Source organism: Enoplosus armatus, chromosome 23 (assembly GCF_043641665.1).
Source record: "Enoplosus armatus isolate fEnoArm2 chromosome 23, fEnoArm2.hap1, whole genome shotgun sequence".
Lineage (NCBI taxonomy): Eukaryota > Metazoa > Chordata > Actinopteri > Centrarchiformes > Enoplosidae > Enoplosus > Enoplosus armatus.
The window spans coordinates 9619132-9641972 of NC_092202.1; the positions used below are offsets into that span (position 1 = coordinate 9619132).

General features: G+C 40.3%; 1 protein-coding gene across 1 annotated transcript in view; it reads right to left on the reverse strand.

Annotated features, from left to right (window-relative positions):
* LOC139305679 (inactive ubiquitin carboxyl-terminal hydrolase 53-like) overlaps positions 1-17639 on the reverse strand; it is a 31508-nt gene extending 13869 nt beyond the window's left edge. Inside the window, exons 1-9 of the mRNA XM_070929602.1 lie at positions 17375-17639; positions 8676-9356; positions 7629-7721; positions 7287-7421; positions 5882-5992; positions 4751-4833; positions 4417-4501; positions 3988-4134; positions 1565-1714 (exon numbers count right to left, since the gene is read on the reverse strand). Of these exons, the coding sequence (XP_070785703.1) occupies positions 1565-1714; positions 3988-4134; positions 4417-4501; positions 4751-4833; positions 5882-5992; positions 7287-7421; positions 7629-7721; positions 8676-8819 (948 nt within the window). The 5' untranslated portion in view covers positions 8820-9356; positions 17375-17639. The remainder of the gene's footprint in view (positions 1-1564; positions 1715-3987; positions 4135-4416; positions 4502-4750; positions 4834-5881; positions 5993-7286; positions 7422-7628; positions 7722-8675; positions 9357-17374) is intronic.
* Positions 17640-22841: the final 5202 nt, after the last annotated feature.

Here is a 22841-nt window from a genome sequence, read left to right on the forward strand (position 1 = left end):
TCAACAGCCATCCCAAGGGCACTATGAGGCTGTAGTGACCTTTGCACCTACTTGTAAAACAAATGTTTTATTGGCTACATAAAGTAAATGTGTAGCTACGACACAACTTCTAAGCTATGTCATTTAATACTGATGCATTGATTTTAAATGACAAAAATACCTGTGATGCCTGTGTCAGGTGTCGTGTTATCTGTCAGTTACAGAACACTTTTTACATCTGCCATGGTATAGGTAACTGTAACTGTATAGTAACTGTATTTTATCACCCTCATTAAACATAAAATTTCTTATGCACTGGAAAAGCAGCGATCAGGCTACACTACAGTAGTCATTTAGCGGCTGGGACTTGGGGAGTCACAGAAATGCTGGCAAGTTTCAACCCAGGTATGGACTTGGCAGGCACTAAGCACTGTAGCTCCTCCATCTCAGTTGGGAGGGAGGAGGAGGGGGGGTTGCACACACAGCACAAGCTGCTGATGGATTGACACAGAGCCAGCCAGCCGCTGCACCACAGTCCCAGAGAAAATTGTGAGGATGTGAGAGACAAAAGGCATACTCACATGTGCACACCATGAAAATAAATCCAATATTCAGAAAAACAGGAGGGGATAGGTCAAAGGATTCACAGCCTATACATACACAGCGATACACACACAACCACAAGCCTGCAAAAAAACAGACAGACACACAAATAAAACCTCTTTCTCACACACAGACAGCAAACACTCCTACACATTGCCACTCACCGACCCCTCAACTTTAACTAGCAAAGGGATCCTTAAAATAATCTTTACTGGTTAAGCTTCACTTCACTACTGCAGTACTTCGTGATGACAGAGTTGGGGAACTGCAGTAGAAATGGGGGTGGGGGTTGGGGGGCATTCGCTGACTCTTCAGTGCCATAAAGGCTTATCAACCCAGAGGCTCATGAAGGGCAATCGATGTGGCCCTTATTGGGAGATCGCTACTCTTTGCTGCTGCTTTTAAAAAAGACCATGTTTTACTCATAATAGCACATTTTTAGGAATAAATATGAATATGATTTCCAAATGTTATACTGTGGTCCATCTGTACACTAATAACCTGATGCCCAAACTGTGACAACATAGAAAAACATGTATGTAATATACTCTGGAAACCTAACATACGTTCTCCTTTTTTTTGTTACATGATGCAACATAACAAATCAGATAAAGGCTGATGGCTAACTCTTTCATTCACTTTATTCTTAGATTCCTCTATAAATACGTGAAAATACAGCTTTTGATGTGTGTTCATAATCATTGTATTGTAATTATTTGTCAAGTCTGTAAAATGTCAGAAAATAGTAAAAATGTCTATCGCAATTTCCCAGAGCACAAGGTGACGTCTTCAAAATGTCTTGTATTGTCTGTCCCACAGACTCACAGACAAAATCCAAAAATATTCAATTTACAATGATATAAAATAAAGAAGAGCAACAAATCCCCATATTTGAAGGAGCTGGAACTGGTGAATGTAGATTCATTTTCAGCAAATTTACATAATTGACGAATGATTTCAGCACTAGCGCACACTTTCTCACCTCTTTCACTGTGGCGTCATCAAAGAAGACCCATTTGGAGGACTTGGTGTGGAAGGCGAAGGCACAGTAGTGGCGACTAGAGTAGCAGATCATCCCCACGAGCAGCAGCTCTCCCTTTTTGGCATGCTCATCTGTCACCCTGTAGAAGAGCTGTGTCCATACACACACACAAAAAAATAAAATAAATATATATATATAGAGAGAGAGAGACACATATAGACACACACACACACACACACACACACACACACACACACCTATTACTCATCGACATCAACACTACAGTAAGTGGGCTGGCAAGTGAGTGATGTTGATAGCTAGTGGAATCAGTTTCTCCATCTGTTTATAGATTAAGGTCTGAGGGAATGAACCGCCATTGATTTGACAATCAGTACGAATAAGGGCTGGTTTAAATCAGCCGTCAAAGCAGCACTTGATATCTAGACTAACACTACAGTGGTCCACAGTATTCTGTTGATGGCCGACATACTATCATACAGTGGTATTTTCTAATTGTATTGCTTGCTCTAACTAAAAAGGGCTATATCTAAAATTCATGGCGCACTGGCGAAAAAGACTGTAAAACCACAGTGGGCCATCTGAGAGAGGCCTGGCAGAAGGATCTGGGAGTAGAAATCACGGAAGGTCGGTGGAGTAAGGCCCAATTCCTCTTCTGTATGCACCAGACATGGATTGTTGCAGGTCAAAATATTACCCAGACTGCACCTAAAAAAACTGACACTCTCCAAGACATTGCCTCTAGTAAACCCATCCTGTGATCGATGTGGGCAGGCACCGACTTCAGTAGCACAAATCTGTTGGAACTGCCCAAGTATTGTAAATTACTGGACTAAAATATTCCAAACTCTGTGCAGGTTTTTATTGAAACAACTCAACTCAACAACTCAGTGTTTGGATTGAAAGCAGTTATGATAGAGCTGTCAAATAACCAACATAATATGATACGTTTTGTGACACTGGTAGCATGAAGACCAATTTTGTTAAATTGAAAATAGAAAAACCCACCAGCCCACTTAATTTAGCTGAAAGCAGATGAAGCACTTAGAAAAAAAATAACATTTTCACTGAGAGAAAATGTGAATGTGTTCTCTTTGACATGGCAACCTTTTATGGTTTATTTCAATAAGATAAATCCATGACTGGTAACTGATCACACTGTTATCTTCTGTGATATCTGTGAAATCCCTTCTTGTTTGTTTTATTTCTCTTTTTTACACTAATACATATATAAAGTATATGTACATTTTGTTTTTAAAAATAAACAACAAACAGATGTTTAAAAAAAAGGGTAGAGCATTTAGCAGACACATGAAGCAAGTGTCGGCGAAACAGTCACTGGTTTCTCCCTCCCATGCATCCATCCTGCACAGGCAGTTCTCCGTCTCACTCTCTCAAACAATAGATTTCAAAGCAAACGATGGGGGTGGAGGGCTCCCTTGAACACCCAATAAAGTCACATGAAATGCTCCCTAATGAATCAAAGCCTTTGTGGCATACTAGTGGGAGGGTCTGACAAATTCTTCTGACGGCATGCTTTGGAAACGCACAAGAGGGTGCTGTCAAAAAACGGTTTGAATACTCCAATAAAGAAGTTATATAATGTGTGGAGCGTATGAGCATTGCCCTGATCTGATTGATTTTTTTCCTTGTGAAGTTCATCCAAAACATTGGACTGATGTGAACAGGCTACTAAGGAATATCTAGTGAGTCATGTGTCTCTTTTTTTATATACCTATTTCATGTGAACACTGCAGACACCATGTATGTGAAGATGTGATTTTATGGACAGAAAACGAGTGTCACATGCCCACATTTGTGGATACTTATAAACACTGCAACAAAAGCAGTGTTAAACATGTTTTTTTTCTTCCCTATCTCAGTGACGTCTATTCAGCCCACATGTTCCCTCAGTAAGGCGTGCACACACCCGCTCAGGAAAACACAGAGACAAGGGGAGGGGCTTTTTGACAAGCTGACCAAGGCCAGCACCAGCAGGGGCTTTTTGATCAGTGGCGCGAGCCAACTGGGCATTGGGTGTTGACTGCTTACGCAACAACCCGACTTACAGAGAAATAAATCCCCACTTTATTTCCCACATACAGTATGTTCGATTGCACCAAAATAAACTGACCCTAAAACAGCAAAAAAACGAAATGGCAGCTGTGTGAATGTACAAATTCCAAGAAGATACTGACAAACCGAACCATGTCTGGTGATAGTTGTTTTATATCCTGTCTTGAACCTTTTTATTTTAACTCCCTTCATCTTTAATCTGACCAAGATCTGTGACATTTTCCTTTTATGAAAACATACTGTCACACCCTGTCAGTTTTCATGTTGGAATTCCACACGCGACAGGTCACAAAATATAAATGTTGAAAAAATGTTTAAAGTAGACTCACCGCAGAAAGACTGAGATGAGGCCCCAGCGATCTGATAACATCTTCAGTAAGGTCTGACTGGTCAGAGTCCCAGACGAAGCCTATAGTAACTATCTCTGGGGAGTTCATGAGGACCCGTCTGATCCTAATCCTCTGGCCACAGTTGCTCTGGAAAAGAAAGACACAGAGAAAGACTAGTTTAACACAAAAGCAACTTCACTAATTACCATGTACACTCCAAAACTGGCAGTCAAAAAACATATTCAAAACAAAATATTAGGGAATCACCACACTCCCGGACAGAAATGTTTTTCACAAAATAATGGAGAAAACAAATAGCGAAATTGCTGATGAAAGGCTTTTGCAGGACACTGGAGCATTTGTCGCACATAGCTCTTTCAGGGAACGTTAACAATGTGCTTATATAAACACTTTGCATAGGCCACTTACTGGACAGTTACGAAGGTCCCCTATCGTACTTGCTGCTTGTAACAATTCCCCAAATGACTCGTCTCTGCGCTGAAGCGTCTGTTGACTGAGAAAGAAGAGACGCATTGTCAGCAGGAGAGCACAAGCGAGTGAGAGGAAAGGAGAGACAGAGAAAAATAAAGAGTAAAAAGGTATGTGGAGAGAATCAAGAGTGGTATGTGAAATGTCAGCTAAAAAGATAAGCTGTGGCCTTGTGACGAACGTGCAGAGAGAAACATGACAAGCGAAAAACAGAGAGGAGCGGGACAGATGACAACGGGGAAGCAAAGGAAGTTTCATTCTGCCTGTGCCTTACCAGAGTGCGGTGGTGGAGACATAATGCACCAGCTCTGTAAACGGCAGTGGGTCGGAGGATGCCCCACAGCTACGGCACACAGACTGCAGAGGCGAGAGAGTCGGAGACCAAGAGGGTGATAAACACAAAAAAAGTTACAACAAAAGGATACACAGGTGTGATTTCAGCACGCATTTCTGCTGTCAAGGACTAATTATCAAGTCAGCATGTCATTTTCCAAAAGAGAGATCAGAAATAGTCAGAGTAAAAAAAAGGAAAAAGAAAAAAAACCCTCTTCAATGTGTATAAAGATTGTATAGAGATTGTGACATGCTTGTCTTGTTGTTTTCCTTGTGATCCGTTACAAACTGTGGGCTCTGTTGAATCCTTTTAAGTCACAAACTCAAATGATTGACATTATCAGGCATCCAATTTAATTTATCAATCTCCCTCTGACCAAGGAAATCCTCATTTAGGCCTTGATAATATTTGCTGGATTGGGTGCTCTGAAGTCGAGGTGGAACAAAATCCACTGACTGTGCCCCTAAGGGATTTAGTCCAAAGGCGTATTATCTGTTTGATTCCGAGATAGAACTGGTTTGGGATGGGGGGACAGAGTCAGTGATGGGCATCACAGCCACAGGGAAGGGTGGTGTGTTGTGCTGGAATTTATGTGCACACCATCTGTGATTTATCTGGTACGGCTGCTGCTGCTGCACTGTGGTATCTGACCAGAAACACCCTCCTTATTCCAGCGGGGCGACCCAGTATCAAAACATGACGGATTGGATTTCTACTGTCTCAGACAGTGATTCATGTACCTGTCTGTGTGTGTGTGTGCTGCTTAATCCTAACATTGGCAAGTGTGTTTAGCCTGTCCACACATTACTGTAGAGGCCGTGCAAACAAACACCAAATGAACTAAAACATCTACAGCAAAAAAAAGGAAGGCACAATAAAAGTATAATTAACACCTCTTCCTCAGACGAAAAAAAAAAAAAAAGGGTATCACCCTGAAATAACCCATTTTTAACACAACCTTTTCACAGCTTGGTGCAGCAGCAGCAAAAGACCAACACACACGCAAAAACAACAATAATGTCCTATATATAATAACATAATATTGCTTATGCTGTCTAACCACCTACTGACCTGTTCATAAAGTGACATTGCAAACTTCTGATGCGTGATGCAAGACTTTGAAGTGCAGGCATCCGTCTCCTCCGGCACAATGTGCAGGTGGATCCTCTCCAGTATGTTCTCCTGTGACACAATAGGACATCTATCAGGTATGGGACAAAATATTTCCAACTCTATTGTCGTAAAAGCCACTTCTTTACAAGCACCACAGGCTATCCATTTTTTCACTGCGAAAAACTGTAGTACGTCGGGACACACTGTTACATACCTAGAGTTCAATTTTAGGAGGCATGTTGTAAACCTGACAGCAGAAGGAGCACATTTAAAGAGCAAGCTACACTCCATTTTAGCTCCCACCTGTTTCCATGGAGTGCTTGTGAGTTTATAAAATATTAAGGCTGCAAGGTAGGTCTGCAAAGGTTACAGGCACAACTTCACAGCCTGTTAACCTGACACTGGCTAACTTCTCGCATAAATTCTGCACCAGCACGCTGCTGCCAATGCATTACATGGTGAATGCTCAAGGGCAAAGATCTGTGTGGGATTAAGAATTAAGATTGTCTATAAAAGATAGAAACTCTGGCACGTAAGCTTCAGTCTTGGATGTAAAATGTTACCGCTGAGGGGACTTGGCAGACAAAGAAAAAAACAAAGCACCAAAGTTGCTTTCTCTTCGTCTAACTTCATTACGTGGTACATTTGTGAGTTATTTCTTATTTGAGAAGCAAAGTGACTTAATGTTCACACATATACTACAGTCCTCTCCACTTCTGTTCCAGACACATTAGATTCTCTATTTTGTTTATTCATTGCAGTGTAATTGGACTTCCTACGTGGATAAACAATGACTGCAGGGAAAAAAATCAGGATACATCTGTGCTGTTTGGGTAAACTGTTATTAAGCTGAAGTGATAAAATAATTAAGCCTGATGGAGAAAACAAAACAAGGTTGAAACATTTAGGATAAAAAATGCAGAAGGGTCCGTTTTATATTTAATGGTTGGAGTAAAAAAAAAATAAAAGTGAAAATGACACTGCAGTTAGGGAAAAACAAGTTCTGCTTTGTTGTGCCGAAAAGAGCACAAAAACTGGAACTGATATGTAAAAATGAAGGACGCATGAAATCGACTTTTAAAAAGCACAGAAACGATGCGACGTAATATGGTAGCACAAAACAGAGAGGTTCAAACAACTCCGGCGCTTATATAACCTGTCATGATGATATTTAGCGGCAATGTGGCAGGGGTTGATGGGAGGGGAAGGGAGCGACAGAAGCTCTTTCAGTGACCTCGCCAAACAGTTTGTTGCAGTGCATTACCCAAACTGTGTGGCAGGGTAACACACAAAACATACACACATCCCTCTCCATACGCTAGTCTCCCTCCCTCAGGACAGCCGGGTTGCCACAGGAACTTACAAAGCACTCTGCGGCATCATCCATGAAGCCCAGCTGGAAGCGCTGCTCGTCCTTAAAGGTCTCTGCCAAGGCGTGACGCAGGTTGTCAGAGGGCAGGGCGCGCTCCCGACTGTGCTGGAACTGGGAGAAAATGCCCTGAAGAGGAGAACAAGAACTTGTTTGCACACGGACAATGGGACATTTTTGTTTATTAAAAGCATTTGTGTCACCCCCGCTACTCAATACACAACCTGCATGTGTGACCCAAATAGTTGCCAGATAGCATTTGCTATTGCTATTGCCATCAGCAACTGTTCGGGTCAACAGTAGCTCCCATTAAATGTGCTTCTGATTGTATTCTACCTTTAATGCACAAAAAATGCATGATTCTCCCAGACAGAAGTGTCCAGGTAGCTGCCTCAAGCTCCGTCTGAAGATATCCAGCTGCCACAGTACCTACACAAGGGAAAGAGGATTGATTTTTTACACTATAAAAATTTACACTGAACTTGACATTAGAGCACGTCTAACCCTAACCCTAGCTTAAAACAATGAAGCAAACATGAGAACAGGTGCATGTTTTTTTCAAGTGGGAAGTATCTTATTATGTACGAAAACTTGTAATCCTTTAGTTACATATGGCTATTAGGCATTACAACAGAGTCTCCAAGGTCATGAGGATGAGGAGTGGAACAACTCCCTCACAGAAACAAAGCCGAAGGTAATGATCGTCTTCAACCAGTTCATCGCTTGTCTCACCCTCTGAGTCACACTCTCCGAGAGTGACCTCACTGTGGGGCTGACTGCAATAATGAACTAGCCTAACTCACCAGCCAGTGTCCCAAAAGTCAAAAGCAACGTTCAAGCACATTTATAAATTGCTGTGAAGCGCTGATGAATTTAGACAGTAACTAAAGTGACTGAAGAGGGTGGTGCATGGTGCTCCTGGAGGAAGGCAGCAAGAGAGTAAAGAAAGTTATACAGGTAGTATAAGTATAGGATATATATAGTATAAGGTAGTATATAGCTGTTTTGTTGTGGGCAAAAGCAAAGGAACACTGAAAACAGTAATATAATGCATTCCAATACAGCACAATGCATATTCTTACTTTAATACCTGTAATTACTTTCTAATATGAAATTTTAGAAAATGAACAAATCAGATTAAAAACTGGAACACATTACGGTTCATAACGAAATCCGCCTCCACATACTGATTTGTTGAAGTAAACTTATAAATAAGAATTATCCACAAGAGGAAACAGAGGACTTCCTTGAGTCCTGTTCATATCTGACATACTTAACTACTTAACTGCTTACTATACAGGCACATAATGGACATCTTAATCATGTCAAGAAATGCTGAATTAAATCCAGCCGCAAACAACCAAAGCAACAGGACAGACGTACCTGCACAGCACTGTTGAGGAAGCAGCTGTTCTGGCCCGGCTCGTTCAGCAGTCCTTTGGTGGGGGCCAGAGACAACATGCTCCCCGGCTGGTACGATTTCCCCAGATTGCCCCCCGGCTTCCTGAAGAACTTGACCCATGCCATTGGATAGTGGGGTCTGCCTTTAGACAGGTGGGATAGTCTAACAACGACAGGGGGGGTTGGTGCTGGGATCAGATCCCTCGGCCCCTGAAGGAGTGATTCCCCCAACAATCTGGGGCTAAGCTATTCCACTAGCTACAGCAGCTGCCCTGCTACACATGGGCTTCTAGTCCATTTCTGCAGCTCATGTAGAAGGTCCTTTTATCCTAAATCTGCTTCTTAAAAAGTAAAAAAATAAAAATAAAAAATTATAAAGTAAACACAAAAAAAATTACAATCCAAGTCTTTGTGTTGGGAAGCCTTTGATCATCAGCGGTCTGATACTTCTGATAAGATGAGCTTTGATGACGAAGGAACATCCCTCCGTCATCCTGTAGTCTTGATGGCTCTGCACAAAGCTTCCCAATAGCTTCAGAAGGGATTGTGGACCCCTGTAAGCAAATTCTGCCACATGGTCCTGATGCTATTGAAGATATTCAGCTGCGCAGAGGTTCATCCATTGTACAGTTTTATCCAGGCTGGACAGCAAACACGGCTGGGCTGTGTTAGAGAAAGAGAGAATGAGATTAAATGAGATTACATGAGATTTTAGATGATATTATGGAGCTTATTATGAGTCACTACTTTTTCTACCATGTAAGCACTATTTCTTTCTGGTATGTTTAATTGCTCCTTTCACTGGACAATATTTTTGTAGTCATTTTTATAAAATGACAATGTGATTCTTTAATAACAGAGAAATTGACTGTACATCTAAGACACCAGTCTTCATTTCTGTGCTCATTCTAGGTTAAATGCCACACTGGACCTTTTAGACATGTCAACAAAGTTTATACATTAACTTTTACAAACACCCTTTGCACTGGAGGTATGTCAAACTAATGTTGCCCCCAGTTAAAGTTGCACACTAACATTCAGAGAGATTTATTTTAATTTCCTAAACAACAGACAACAGCCAAGAGACACTTAAAAAAGAACAAAGATAATGTTGACCTAGAGCAGACTTTGCATGAACTCAATGAGCTCATATTCACACCAGCATCATCTCAAACAACAGTAAAAACCTAATACGAGCAGATTTACATTATTCACTTCCAATCACATGTTGTGCTGTTATGAGTCAACCAGTACTGTCACTACTGACAGCTCTCCATATTGACAACTGCTGACCACAGTCTTTCCACCCTCTTAATAATCACTTTGACTGGAAGGCAACAACTCATGATTATTTTCATTATTCATCTATCTGATTTTTTTCATCCAATCAAAGAGTCAAGCATAAATCAAAAATAATGACACACAGTTTAAGCCAACTTAACCCAAGTTAAGTTTTAAAAATAGCTTATTTTGCCATAGCAGCAAAACAAGAAAATGTTTAGCATTTCTACATGACACCTGAAAAATGTATTGATTGTCACTGATTAATCTTCTGCTGAACTATAGATTTACCATACAGCCGTGTCCCTATCATAAGATATCATTGCCTGGGTTTAGGCTGCCATGTTTTAAACATTCGAGTTTGCTGTTGTTGCTCCAGATGAGAGCCCAAACTGAAGTTGTTGGTCAGCCAGAGATTTTAAAATTTCCATAAAAAAAACTGCTTCAAGTTTCTTTTGTGTCCCATTTTGTCAGCTTTCCTGGCATTGTCATTCTTATCTAAACTCAGCTACAAAAGAGCACTGGCCTGAACTATTTTTAACACGAGAAGAGCAGTGGAGGACATTATAACAAACCACTGAAGATGCAGTTCAATTTATGAAACTTGCAGTCCATGCAGCTTAAACAACACAGTGAGAAAGACCAAGAAAATCTGCAGTGAATGTGCACCGTGCACCTATGAAAGCAGCGCTGAACAGACTACTCCAAGAGGTTTGATGGATGAATATGTTTGTGCTGAGTGAGGCAGTGGAAGCTGTGTCTAGGTTATTATAATAGTGAATGCCCCAAGAGGTACATATAGTCACAGCCTGTAAGTTTTAATATACTTATTGTGATTTTTATAGGATATTCTTTTATGTCATTCTAAATGATAACAAGGCTTGCCCTGTGACTTTATGGAAAACTGAAGTTGTGGCAAAGCTGATTTACTTCCAGCACCAAAAAAAGTACAAAGAAGCAACAATGAGCAATAATTCCTCGTGTGATGCATGGTGATTCATCCTCTTTTAGTCTCTAACACCTAAAAAAAATAACCTCAAAGAATAAACCTCAAACATTTTGTTATTCACTGTGAGGACAAAAAATACTGCCCTACTTTGCGCAAACAATGAAACTTCCCTCTTGTGACAGTCTCCAGAACCACACACAGTTTCAGCCAAAAACCAGTTGGACAACATTTCCATCCTGGTATTTCAGGAATCCTCGACGAACAGTGATGTTGCAACATTGTGACTTTACAGCAGGTTAATGGTGCAACCTGAAGTTTAGTATTTACATGTAGCATTTACAGTCATCTTCGCATGATTCAACAAAACATGCGAACGTCTCTGCCGCTGTACTTTGCTTTGGAATGCTGTTGCTATGGAGTTGCAATCACTTAAGCTCACAGTTGCTTAAGAGCTGCTGTTTTCGGATTAATTTCAGGGCTGGAGGGGCAAGCGGAAAACTGCACACTCCACCTATACAGCCCACCTTTACCAAAGACATTACATGTCCTGACATGCTGGTACTATCTGTGTGTCTCATCATAATCCATCGCCAGGCACATATATGAACATCCAATTTGTTAGCAGGTGATGAAATGGAAAAACAATATTTCCTTAATCCATTATTCTTATAACAATATTATTATCCTTTATTATTATTATTGCAGGGTTGTTACCATCACTTTGAGAGCTCAATCACCCCAGGACGTGAAAATTCAACAATTCTGACAGTTAGAGAGTTATTTAGTCCTATTTTTAAAACACAAACATCCAATAGGACTGTGTAGCATCTCTTCCATATCACTTTGCTCCCAAGCAAAAACAACACCACACATCCACATCATTCAACATCAATTTGATGGCATGGAGAATGAAGCCAACGCGTGTTTTGTATTGTGACATTGCTGACAACAGCAAGACTAAATATGGCTCTGCCTTTCTGGTCCTCGAAATTTTATTGCATTATGGTGGTCCATTTGAGAAACTGCCAACCTCACTTATGTTAAACTATGTTTCAGTCTGAGCAAAATTGGCACTTGCTGACCACAATTTCAATGACATCTTTTTAAAAGATTACGTTTTGTTGCTTAAGGGCCGTCATTTTTCAGGAAAATAATACATTGCCTTTAAACATTTTTTTCCTTACTTAAGGGGACCATGTAGTGTTTTACGCTGCAGGACAGGCACACATATATAGACGTGGACTGGCTGAGTTACAATCCAGAGAGGTTAAAGCTGCACATATCATACCTAACCTCCTGTGAGCAGGGATACAGATGAAAGAGTGATGAGTTGGAAAGAATGAGGTTCATTGTCTGCACAGGTGGCTATGCCGATGTGAACATTCTTACGGTGTTTCATATGCTGCTCTTTTATGATTTTATAATAAAAGGCCTATTCCCAGATATTGAAAACAGATTCCTCATAATCGACTCCAAGTGAGTGCAGCCATGTGAAATATCAGCCTGCTTGTTTATAAACCTAGGTGGAGGAAGTGACTCAACTGGCTGGTCACAATATTGACCAGAAGCCAAGTTTACATCATAACTTGATGTAGGCCAGGATGGCTGTTGACACCCTTCCGTTTCAAGTCTTAGAGGTGATATGTTGATATGATAGTCAGTTCCCTGTTCAACACTGGTGTCTGAAAGCGTCTTGCAAAGCTGATAACTTAATGTAATCAAGTTCTCTTCCAGTCATCTGGCTTTATTAAACCTAACATTGGTGATCCTGAATAACACACGGCTCAGATGACCCTGGGTTTTGCAATTCAGCTATGAGCTCAAGCACGTGAAAGAAGCAGGGTTCAATCACATGCAACACTGACAGATCAGGAGCAGTCTATATGATATGAGATGAAATGAAATCATTGATCCCCGTGGGGAAATTAGGTCATTGACTGCAGCAATAAGTAATATTAAGTGAGGTAAAAGACACAAAATCTAAACACACCACTTCAACATAAAAAGCACTACTTGAAATAGCAGAAAATAGGACAAAAATCCATACATATACAAAGTCTGCGAAAATATTATTTATGCTTAAGTTGCCATTTTACATGTTAGGTACCCTCGAGTGAAAAAAAAACCCAAAATATTATAATTAATATATTTATAACCATTCATTATTAGCTGCAACACTATTTCTGCTGTTGGTGCAGAAAACAAGAGTCACTGTGGGTTTGTGTGAATAAATTATTAGGAACTCATTTTCAGTAAATTCCTTTTATTAAATTAAACAGATTATCACAGCACAATGGGAATACTTTTTATTAATATAATCTATAGAACAATTACTATAACTATTCACAGAAACGCCTTATGTTCTCCTTTGGGCTGCAGTGATAGAACTGGAGTGCAACAGGCTGTGTTGTATAATGTGTATAGTGTATATCATATTTATTACTAATATGGCTAAAAACTGGCTACCCGCAACTCATTAGAAGCCCTATTTTGAAACCAGAGAGAAAAGCTGGCTGTATTGCAAACATCTTTTATATTTCCAATATATGAAATTGTTATGGAAAGCAGAGTCATTGTACCAGTTTGTAATAATTTCTCTCTGTGCTATTAAGTATTTGTTATTTTATTGTGATTGCTGTATTTCTGTCAATAATGTGATCCAGTGGATGAATAATTTCCCTCACACAGCTGATGAGTGAGGAGGTGGCACTAAGTACTTCATAAGACAGACCCTGTATCTTTAACATTTTACAACAAACCACACACTCAAGACACACAGAATAAAATTAAAATAAAAAATCTTACTGATAGGAATACAACTTAATCAACTTAATCATTTAATATTAGCTTAATAACATAATAATAGTTATGTAGTTAGTTAGTAATAGTAACTGTTTAATTAAACTTAATAACAATTTAATGACCCTTGCCCTATATGCTTGCGAGCCATTCTTAAATAATTTCTTGACTATTAAAAAAGGCGCCAAGAGAACTGTGACATTGATGGATGTAATTGTAACTATTTACAGGTAAAAAACAAAACCAACACCACTCTCCCTGCATTACAGAAGTCTCGCCAAATATGTATTGTAGATCTGAGTAGAAGGAAAACAAAAGAAGTGATTTCAACTTTTTCTCTCAGAAGGACAAGTACAGGAAGTCCAGTCTTCCTTTATAAACAAATGCTCGCTCAGACTTGTCAAGAAAAGTCCAGGATTGACCCTTTTTTTTTTCTCCTTGACATATTGAAAATGCAAAGCCTAGCAGCATCTTGGAGCAATCAACCAAACAGCGTGTTGTGCATCAGCACCTTTGACAAGCCTTGGGAGTCAGAAAGATGTGCGCATGTTTTGGTGTGAAGGCATGGGGAGTCAGATGCTATAATTTATCTATTAGTGATCCGTTGATGGATAGCCTCATTAAGAATGATTCAATTGATCTCCTTTATATGGTAATGCAAAGAGCAGCTGATGAATCAATCTGTGGTAAATTGAGTCACACTGATTCAATGTCTACATGATGTGAAAATAGACATGTATCGTGGGAACAGTACAAAGAGAGAAGGAGCATTCGATGTATATAAAGAGGCCTTTGTTGGAACAATTTAGCTTACAATTCTCTTCACATCATAGTTCTTTCAAACACCCCAAACACATACAATTGCCCATGGCTCATACATATCCTTGAAATGAATTTTTAATCCACCTTTTCCTTGATAAAACACAATGTGCCCCACAGCACAGTACAACTTTCAGCCTCTCTACAACTTCTGAGATCCTATGAGTTAAATCGAGGCACAGTCTTGTTCTTTTTCTCCATGCAGATCAATATATCTTTCTGTCAAGCTGGTGCATTATCCACCTGCATGACAACTGACAGCGTTCCCTCCTGTTACTCCTCAACTCTGACTCACTGCCGATGAATGGGAATTACGTTCAACAGCAACTATGTGTTGTACATCTTTTCCCTCTATTTTTAGACAAATGTCATTTTTATTATCTTATATTAAACAAGAAACTTGTAAATAATTCTATTTTACCTTCAGACAAATAACTTGGGAGCAATGTTGAGTCAGGCTTTGTGTCCTATGACACATATTACACAATACACACAATATATTCCACCTTTTTTCACACCTACACTTACACACACTACACTTTTTTTTAGGCAAATCACAATGAACTTGACATGCTGGCTGACAACATGATGAGATGGTTTTTAAAATTAAACTAGACTGTTGCTAGAGTATCAAACGAAACACTAATGTTTTAAAACTTTCCATTAGCTACACGTGAAAATTACCTGGGTAATGTTACGCCAAAGTTTGGGGAAAAAGCAAAAGGTATCTTAATAAATGGAATCAAAAATGCTGAGCAAGATAACAGATTGTATTGTGTATGTGGTTATAAACTGCATTTTCAAAGGCTGCACTACTGCTATTGTTGAGTTGTAGTGTTGAGTGAATTTAAAATAATTCACTGAGACACACTGACAACTAACAAGTGGACAGTTGACTGACATTTTCCATGCCTCAAGTTAGCCTTGGGTACAAAATAGGGGAAAAAAAGCTCTACATTTCAGAGGCGCTCATACAAATTTCTTAGAAGCCTGACTCATATGGTAAATGTAGGAATGAAGTCACTCTTTTTACAGAGAAGTCTCACAGCTAACAGTTTCCCACTCAGTACTTCCACTTAATCTGCGTTTTTTTGCGTTGAAGTGGTGAACTAAGTGTCTGACATTAGGACGTCGTTCTCTAAATTTCCTCTCCATTGTCGACACCATGTTATAAGTTTTTTTTCCCCCAATCAGTCAGTCTGTTTATTGTAATTAAGAGTTTTGACTAGGAGAGAGACTGGGCAAACACACAAAAGTCTGAAAATATACAAAAGCCTTAGCACCAGTAGCCACTGCGTGTACCAGAAGAAGCCATAAAACGTGACCCCCCATGCTGAAACCCTGAAATAACAGTGGAACTTGACTGTAAAATTACAGACTAGAGACATGGTTTAAGCCTTTGGGCAACAATGCAGCGGTCGTTTCCTGTGTGGGCTTCCTGCTCAAAGGCTTGCCGCTTTCCAGCACACGGTCACCGCGTTCAGCCTTGTGAAACTGAACAGGTCACCCACACCACGCTGAGTCACCCATTATTCCTTGCTGCGTCCAGCAGAGGAAAAGGGAGAACAAAAGCACATGTTCCAGGATCCCATACTGAATAGAATCTGATTGAAATATAACATCCTCCTCTGCTCTCTTATGATTGCTTCCTTAATGTCCCCCCATTTGTCAGCAGCTTGCCAATAAATATCAAGGGTTTTTTCCCATCTTCAACTTCATATTAAAGTACATTCATTCAGTTTAAAACTAAATATAAAAGTGTCAAATCCCTGGGTCAGGTGCACCTGCCACAATCTTTATCAAAAGCAGATCAACTCACAGTACTTTAAGAAAACAAAAACCGAATAAAAGTGCACTTATTCCAGGTACTCTTGTTCGATATGCTTCCAGACAAAGAGGTGACAGAAGGCCTCCTGTCAAAACTGGTTCTTCAGCATGCCTCCATATTTACTTCACCATCTCCTGTAGGAAATGTCCCACAACCATCAGCATGAAGGATGAGTGTGCATGGTGTTTATAGGGCTGATGATCTCACTGCTTCATCATCACTGTGCTTATGGGACTAAGGTCTGCTGCTCAGGGGTCTTATCACTGGAACCAATTAAAGTGGGAGAAACAAGTTAGCAGGGTGCACAGGATGGGGGTCTGCAAGTGAGCTCTGAATGAGCTCCTATAAACGCCCGACTGTTTTTGTCCAAGTATAAAAAGGTGTGCAAAAATTACGCAATATGAAACCTCTCCGTCCTCACCAAAACACAACAGACTTGGCAGTTAGCTTAGACTGTGCTTGTTTATCCTGAGGTGACACAACACTATAAAAGATAGAGGAAAGCTGATATTTCTACGTTATAAAATGACCCGAAAAGCATTTTTATGGCCCAGGAGACACATATTTCAACAGACTACGGAAATATTGTGTTGAAATAAAAACTGCACACGAGGAGTGGTCACTTGAGCCTCATTTTAGTTGCGCTGGCTACGTATTTTAAATATTTAACGATAAAACAGACACATAGCTAGCTGTCAACAGCAATGCGAACACGGACTTTCAAAAGAAAATACCAACAATAAGTTAATATTAGACAAAATCAACTGTCAAAATGACAAAACAAATCCTCTGGTGTTTTAAACATGAACACATTTTGCAACTTGACAAGTGTGCTAACTAAAGCAACATGACCGACTAGAAGCAGCTAACGCTAGGCCTACCTGGTTTCAGACTTACCTGAGTTCCAGGTGAAGCGACATTTCCGCCCCACGTACTGCTGCTAAAACATAAACTAGGAAAGTTTGAAGAACTACTCATGGAAAACTCAGCCAAAGAACCACTCACCCTCTTTAAGAGAGAAAATATATCCCAAAGTGCGGTAATATCCTCCAGTGAGAAGAAGAGTTGAAGTATTTTGGTGGAGTTTCGGGGTCGCGGAAGAAGCCGTAGGAGTCGCTGGTTAAAATGTACTTCAAGACAGAGACAGGCGCTGGAAACTAAAACGCCAAACAGTAAACAAAGTGTTGTCTTCACGCCGCTGAAACTTCACTCTCTCTGGCTTTTGTGGGATTTCTTTGCTCTCGGGAATTCCACTTCGGAGACAGCAGCCGTCTCCGTCCGCTTTGCGATATATTCCGGGTTTTTTTTGGAGGCGTGCGGTTCTGCTGCAGTTCGCTGACGCGCGGCGGTAGTGAGCAATGGTCGCTCGTTCGACTTCGGCACCTGAAATACTGGATTAGAGATGTTTTCAGAGCTGAGATGTCAAACCCCGCCTCTTCAACAGTGTATTTACTGCAGTCTGCCATGCTACTGTACACCACAGCCACAGCGCGCACACACACACACACACACTCCAACATTTGCAGAGCGCCAACTGTGCTGGCAGGCTCGTTTATGTTGCTTCATGGTGCAGGGGTTTGCAGTTTGCAGCCCACTACAATGCGTAGGGTTTGTTTACAACTCTCCGATTGCAAAACGGCATCACATACATACTTGAACATTTGTTTAAAAGTGGCTTGTCCTTCAGAAAGCAAATGGAAAATCACCTAAAATGCATTTGATATAATAATTATTTATTTTGTATTTGTTGTCTGCATCCAGGGAATGCAAAAATGTGATAAAGCCAGCACCTACCCATAGAATATCTGCATGTATACATTTGCAACTGAGGTATGCATTGCAGTGGTGTGGTGGGCAATGATTAAACATGCTTGTGTTAAACATTTACCTGCATGGTTATACCCCAACAATGTGATGACACTTACAACACTGATGATTATGAAGACAGTGGGTGGAGGAAAGTGATGTAAGGCTCTTGTTACCCAAACACCATCTGCCTGATCCTGTTATATAAAGAAAGCAATGAGAGAGAGACGTACAATTAAAGCTTTTCTCCCCTTCTTTGAAGCAAGAGACTGCTGAGTGTAATAGCCCTATCATGTTTCATGGGTCAAGGCCCCCAGCAAGCTGACCATATTTTTCTTTGGAAAAATTATATTAATTAAAATAAGTAGTTTGGATGACCTCCACAAGAGGGCATATTATATGGGATACCTAATTATGAGGCCATAAACTATATTTTTAATGTTCCATTAATTTATTTCCAAAAACATCACTACTGTACTTCATAACATTTTAACGCACGCTATGACTCCTGATTATAAATACAGTCTACTGTATATTGTTGGGGTCCAACACAATTCCGATACAGCCAACATGAGTGATTGCACATGCAAGCTTGCATGCTTTTAGATATTTTGACTTTTTTTGTTTGAGTGGTATGAAGGAGAAATCTGTATATTTGTAACTCTTCCTGATTTGCAGTTTCTCAGCTGTCTCTTTCTTTGTAACTCTCAAATTCAGACGCCCCTTTGAGTGTCATTTTTGCAAATTCCACACTGGCTTTTTAAAAAAAACATTTGACCAATTCATTTGCAATGTCTGCTTAATTTAGACTAAATACTGTGGGAGGAAATTCACTTCACTTCAGCTGTGTGTCACTTTCTCTGAAACCCTTAAAATCAGTGTAGATCCTTAATTAGATAATGGTAATAATCAGTTGTAAAACCAAGTGTGCCAATTATTTCAACCAGGCCGTATGTCTAACAAGCTTTGTGTTAAAGGAAAAATTCTCTGCTTTCAAAGAATTCAGCACAGTCACTCATTAAGGCTGAGGAAACTGTAAGCAGTGATCAAGTGTGCGGTGAGGGGTCACAATGTATCAGCGTGGTCCAGCCTTTCCCCAGGAAGTACTTGAAAGGGCCCATTTAGGAGACAATGCCATTTCCCTCTCCACATATTTCCTCGAGGGACGTATAATGCTTCCTCTTAAAATGTAAAAAAGCTCGAGAGTGTGGTAATAATCAGTTTGAGTGATGTGAGCTTTAACAATCTTGGTGTAAAAGTATTTAACTTACGTTGTAGCCCCATACTGTACACACTTATTGTGTGGGAAATAAAATAACCCAGCAAACCTTAAGGCGTTCTGAAGAGTTAGTTTATATATTTTTTTCATAACTTTCTAGACTGGATTAACTAAAAAAAAAAAGTATTTTCTTATCAGCGTGGTGCTCTTAGCTCACAAAGAGACGATTCACTTTATGATGTTGGACATTCTAACCCTGGCTGTAGGCCTCCTCGCTTTGAAGTGCTGCCACTGAATATCTTATACTCCCTATAAATTATGGATCAGACAGCTCAAACAGATCAGGTCTTTAACAAGTTCCACAAATGTAAACTTTTCTTTTCTGACCTTGGTGGATGGCTTGCAATCCAGCCACTGAATCTGACAATTTGTGCCCTGTCAGCATTGCTGCGTTTCTCTGAGCCAAAAGTCTAAAAATGAAAATGTGACACTGACACATGGTTGCCTGGCTGGCATGCACTTTGAATGACTTCTGCAGAATAGTGGCTCATTGTTTTTTGATATGGCTGATTCATTTTTGCCCCTTCATATGTCTACAAAGCAAATTTCAATTCGATTATCTCTTCAACTTGTTGAATGTGAGATCAAAATGTTCTTCAGCTCAAATCTAACATCCCAGGAAACCGCTGTTCCCACACAAGTTTGATTCTATTGTGAAGGGCATTTTAATTTAAGATTAATTAGCGAGACTTTGCCAGCTCTGCAAGGAGACAGTGCACACGGTAAATGTCCCGCTGAGAGCTGGTGCCATCGCCCTGACTTCTCACCTTGAGAAAGCCCCAATGAGCAGCAAGAGATCTGCTGAACACAGTGGATAAACACAGCTCAGATGACAAACCTGCGTCCTCTCTTTGCCTGTGTTGCCCTTTTCACACTTTCACCAGCACCAACAACAACAACACTAGTACATATTCACTTTGAGGAATAAAGTTTACCATTTCATGTGACATTTGCTATTTAGCTTTTTCCTCTCACTGTACAGCCACCAGAGTGCCAGTGCTTTTTTTTGTCTGATAGATAGATTCATTGATGATCTTGATTGGGTCAAAATGTGCTGTGCCATTTGAAGTGGGATATTTTTAGCACGGTTGTCTGGCTTTTCAATCCATACTTACTGTACTCTATAGCCCAGAGACACGAAGGGAAAGTGGGGCAACAAAACTAACTTTTTAAAAGGTCTGTGCTCCCAGAGTGGTCCTTTTTAGACCAGGGCCCATGTCAAAATGTATTAGAAATGAACCTGATGAATCACAAAGCAAGAATCAATTCCTTAAACATTTTCTGATGGGGCAGTGGGCATCCAGTGTAAGTAAATATACTTTTAAATGAATAAAGCTACAGCTTTCTGTGCTGTCTCATCTGCTGTAGAAAAAGTAACTGCAAAATTTAAGTGTGTAATTAAAATGTAAACTTAATCTGCTCCTGTCTGAGCCTAGGTAATAATAAATGCCCTAGTTTTTGTGCATGTTTGTGTACGCACACGCAAACCTGCATGTGTGTGGTATCATGGGAAATGCAAATAATTCAAATGGAACAGCTTGTGCTAATGAAAAGTAGTATGAGGACACAAGTCGTCCTGACCATGCACATACACACCAACACATATGGGATATTTGTTAAGAATGCATTTGTGCGTGAGTTTTGACTGTGAGATTGTCAATCAAGGTCACTCGACTTAAATGAAAATGCCCTTTTGTCACTTTCTGCAAAAACCACACAAAGTGGAATGACTGAACAAAGCAAAGCTTGTAATGTTTTCTGTGAACACCACTCGTTGTGTTGCTATTGAATTACTACTAATGAGGAAGCACACAGTGGTGAATGCCCTGTTGTTACGTAAGAGATTAGACATGCACGAACGCCACAATGGGGGCCACGGGAGGCGACGCCTCTGAAGCTACTCATGCTATATTTAACCGGGGATTAAAATCCGGTAATGATGAGTTTTTTTGGAACGAAACCGCTCCTCAGGTTTCTCAAGAACAATTAAGTCGACGGGACTTGGTGAGGACGTTTTGTTCAATCACTTTTCAGAGTACTTCTTGGTTGTGACATCTGGCAATTCATTTCAGTCCAGTCAAATTTCAAAATAAGGGCCTGCAGATAAAACATAACAAAGTATCCTTTAGTACATCTTGTCTGCATTGTATGTTATTCACTGGAATGGTATTTGTGTGCTATCATGATGACTTAGCATTGCCACAAACACAGCATGATGTCCCAGCATGGGTGTGTTTCATAATACACCATGGGAGCAGGTGAGAGATTTTGTCCATCCAGGACGAAAGACCCGTCTGTGTGCATTTATTTGACTTTTTATTCATTTGTAGTAATTCACATTTTCTCTCTAAATCCCCGAGTAGGACTGTGCTCATTGTTTTACTGCAGAAAAGTGGATGACATAAGCATCATTTTTTTGGCAATTGACCATGTTACATTAATTCTGGAGTGCAGCCAAAGGGCTGACTGTGATATATTTCACTGCTGTGTTTGCCGTATCCGTGGTAGCTGCAGTGCACAGGAAAAGCATGCTATGGCCTCAGTGCTGTCTGTTAGGGAAAGTAATGCCCTTCATTTACTAAGATAAGGCACATTATTTATTCTTTCCCCGGCAACATCATCAAAAAGGGGCTATTTCCTCACTATCTCCACATTAAGGACATTTAGAGCTATTTTCTGCTCTTTCCTGCTACATTAGATGAGAAAAGAGCGGTTTGCTTGTCACCTGAAGGTCTCAGTGCTACAGTTTGTTTACTTATTGGTTGTGTTAGCAGTTGTAAGTTAATAATTCTTCCCTGACTATTAACCAAAGAAGAGGTTAACATATATTGACCAGTCGGGAATATAGATGAGCCCCCTGAGGTAAAAGTCAGAGGCTGGATTACTGTGAGAGAGCACAGCTCTAATTGGTCTCGAGGGCTTTTGCAAGTAAACAGGAACACAATCTTGAATGTTCATTTGTCCAAACAGGCTAATTACTAGCCTAGCCGTGTGCATCCTTCCATACAGTGGTCTCCACAGTGGTGAGTTTTCGTGTACTTAACCTCTCTGTGCTTGATGAAAATGAGTGCACATTGCTCAACAATCATGTCCCGTATTTATTTGTTCAGAAAGATCACAGATTCAGTCTGGCATTCACCTTGTGATCCCATCCAATTAAATATTCCCCACAAACTTGGACTTGCACAGACAAACGAGCACACTCGTCATTGGATGAACGTGCACGTCTGCCCTCGCACACCTTGCTGACACTTGATGGATTGAGTATTTTCTCAGAGCGAAACATAGTTCAACTCAATGCATCATTTCACCTCATTTCAGGAGTGGAATGTGTGCCCCCTTCACCTCACCCCACTGGCAACCCTACACCACCCTGCTGACCCCTGG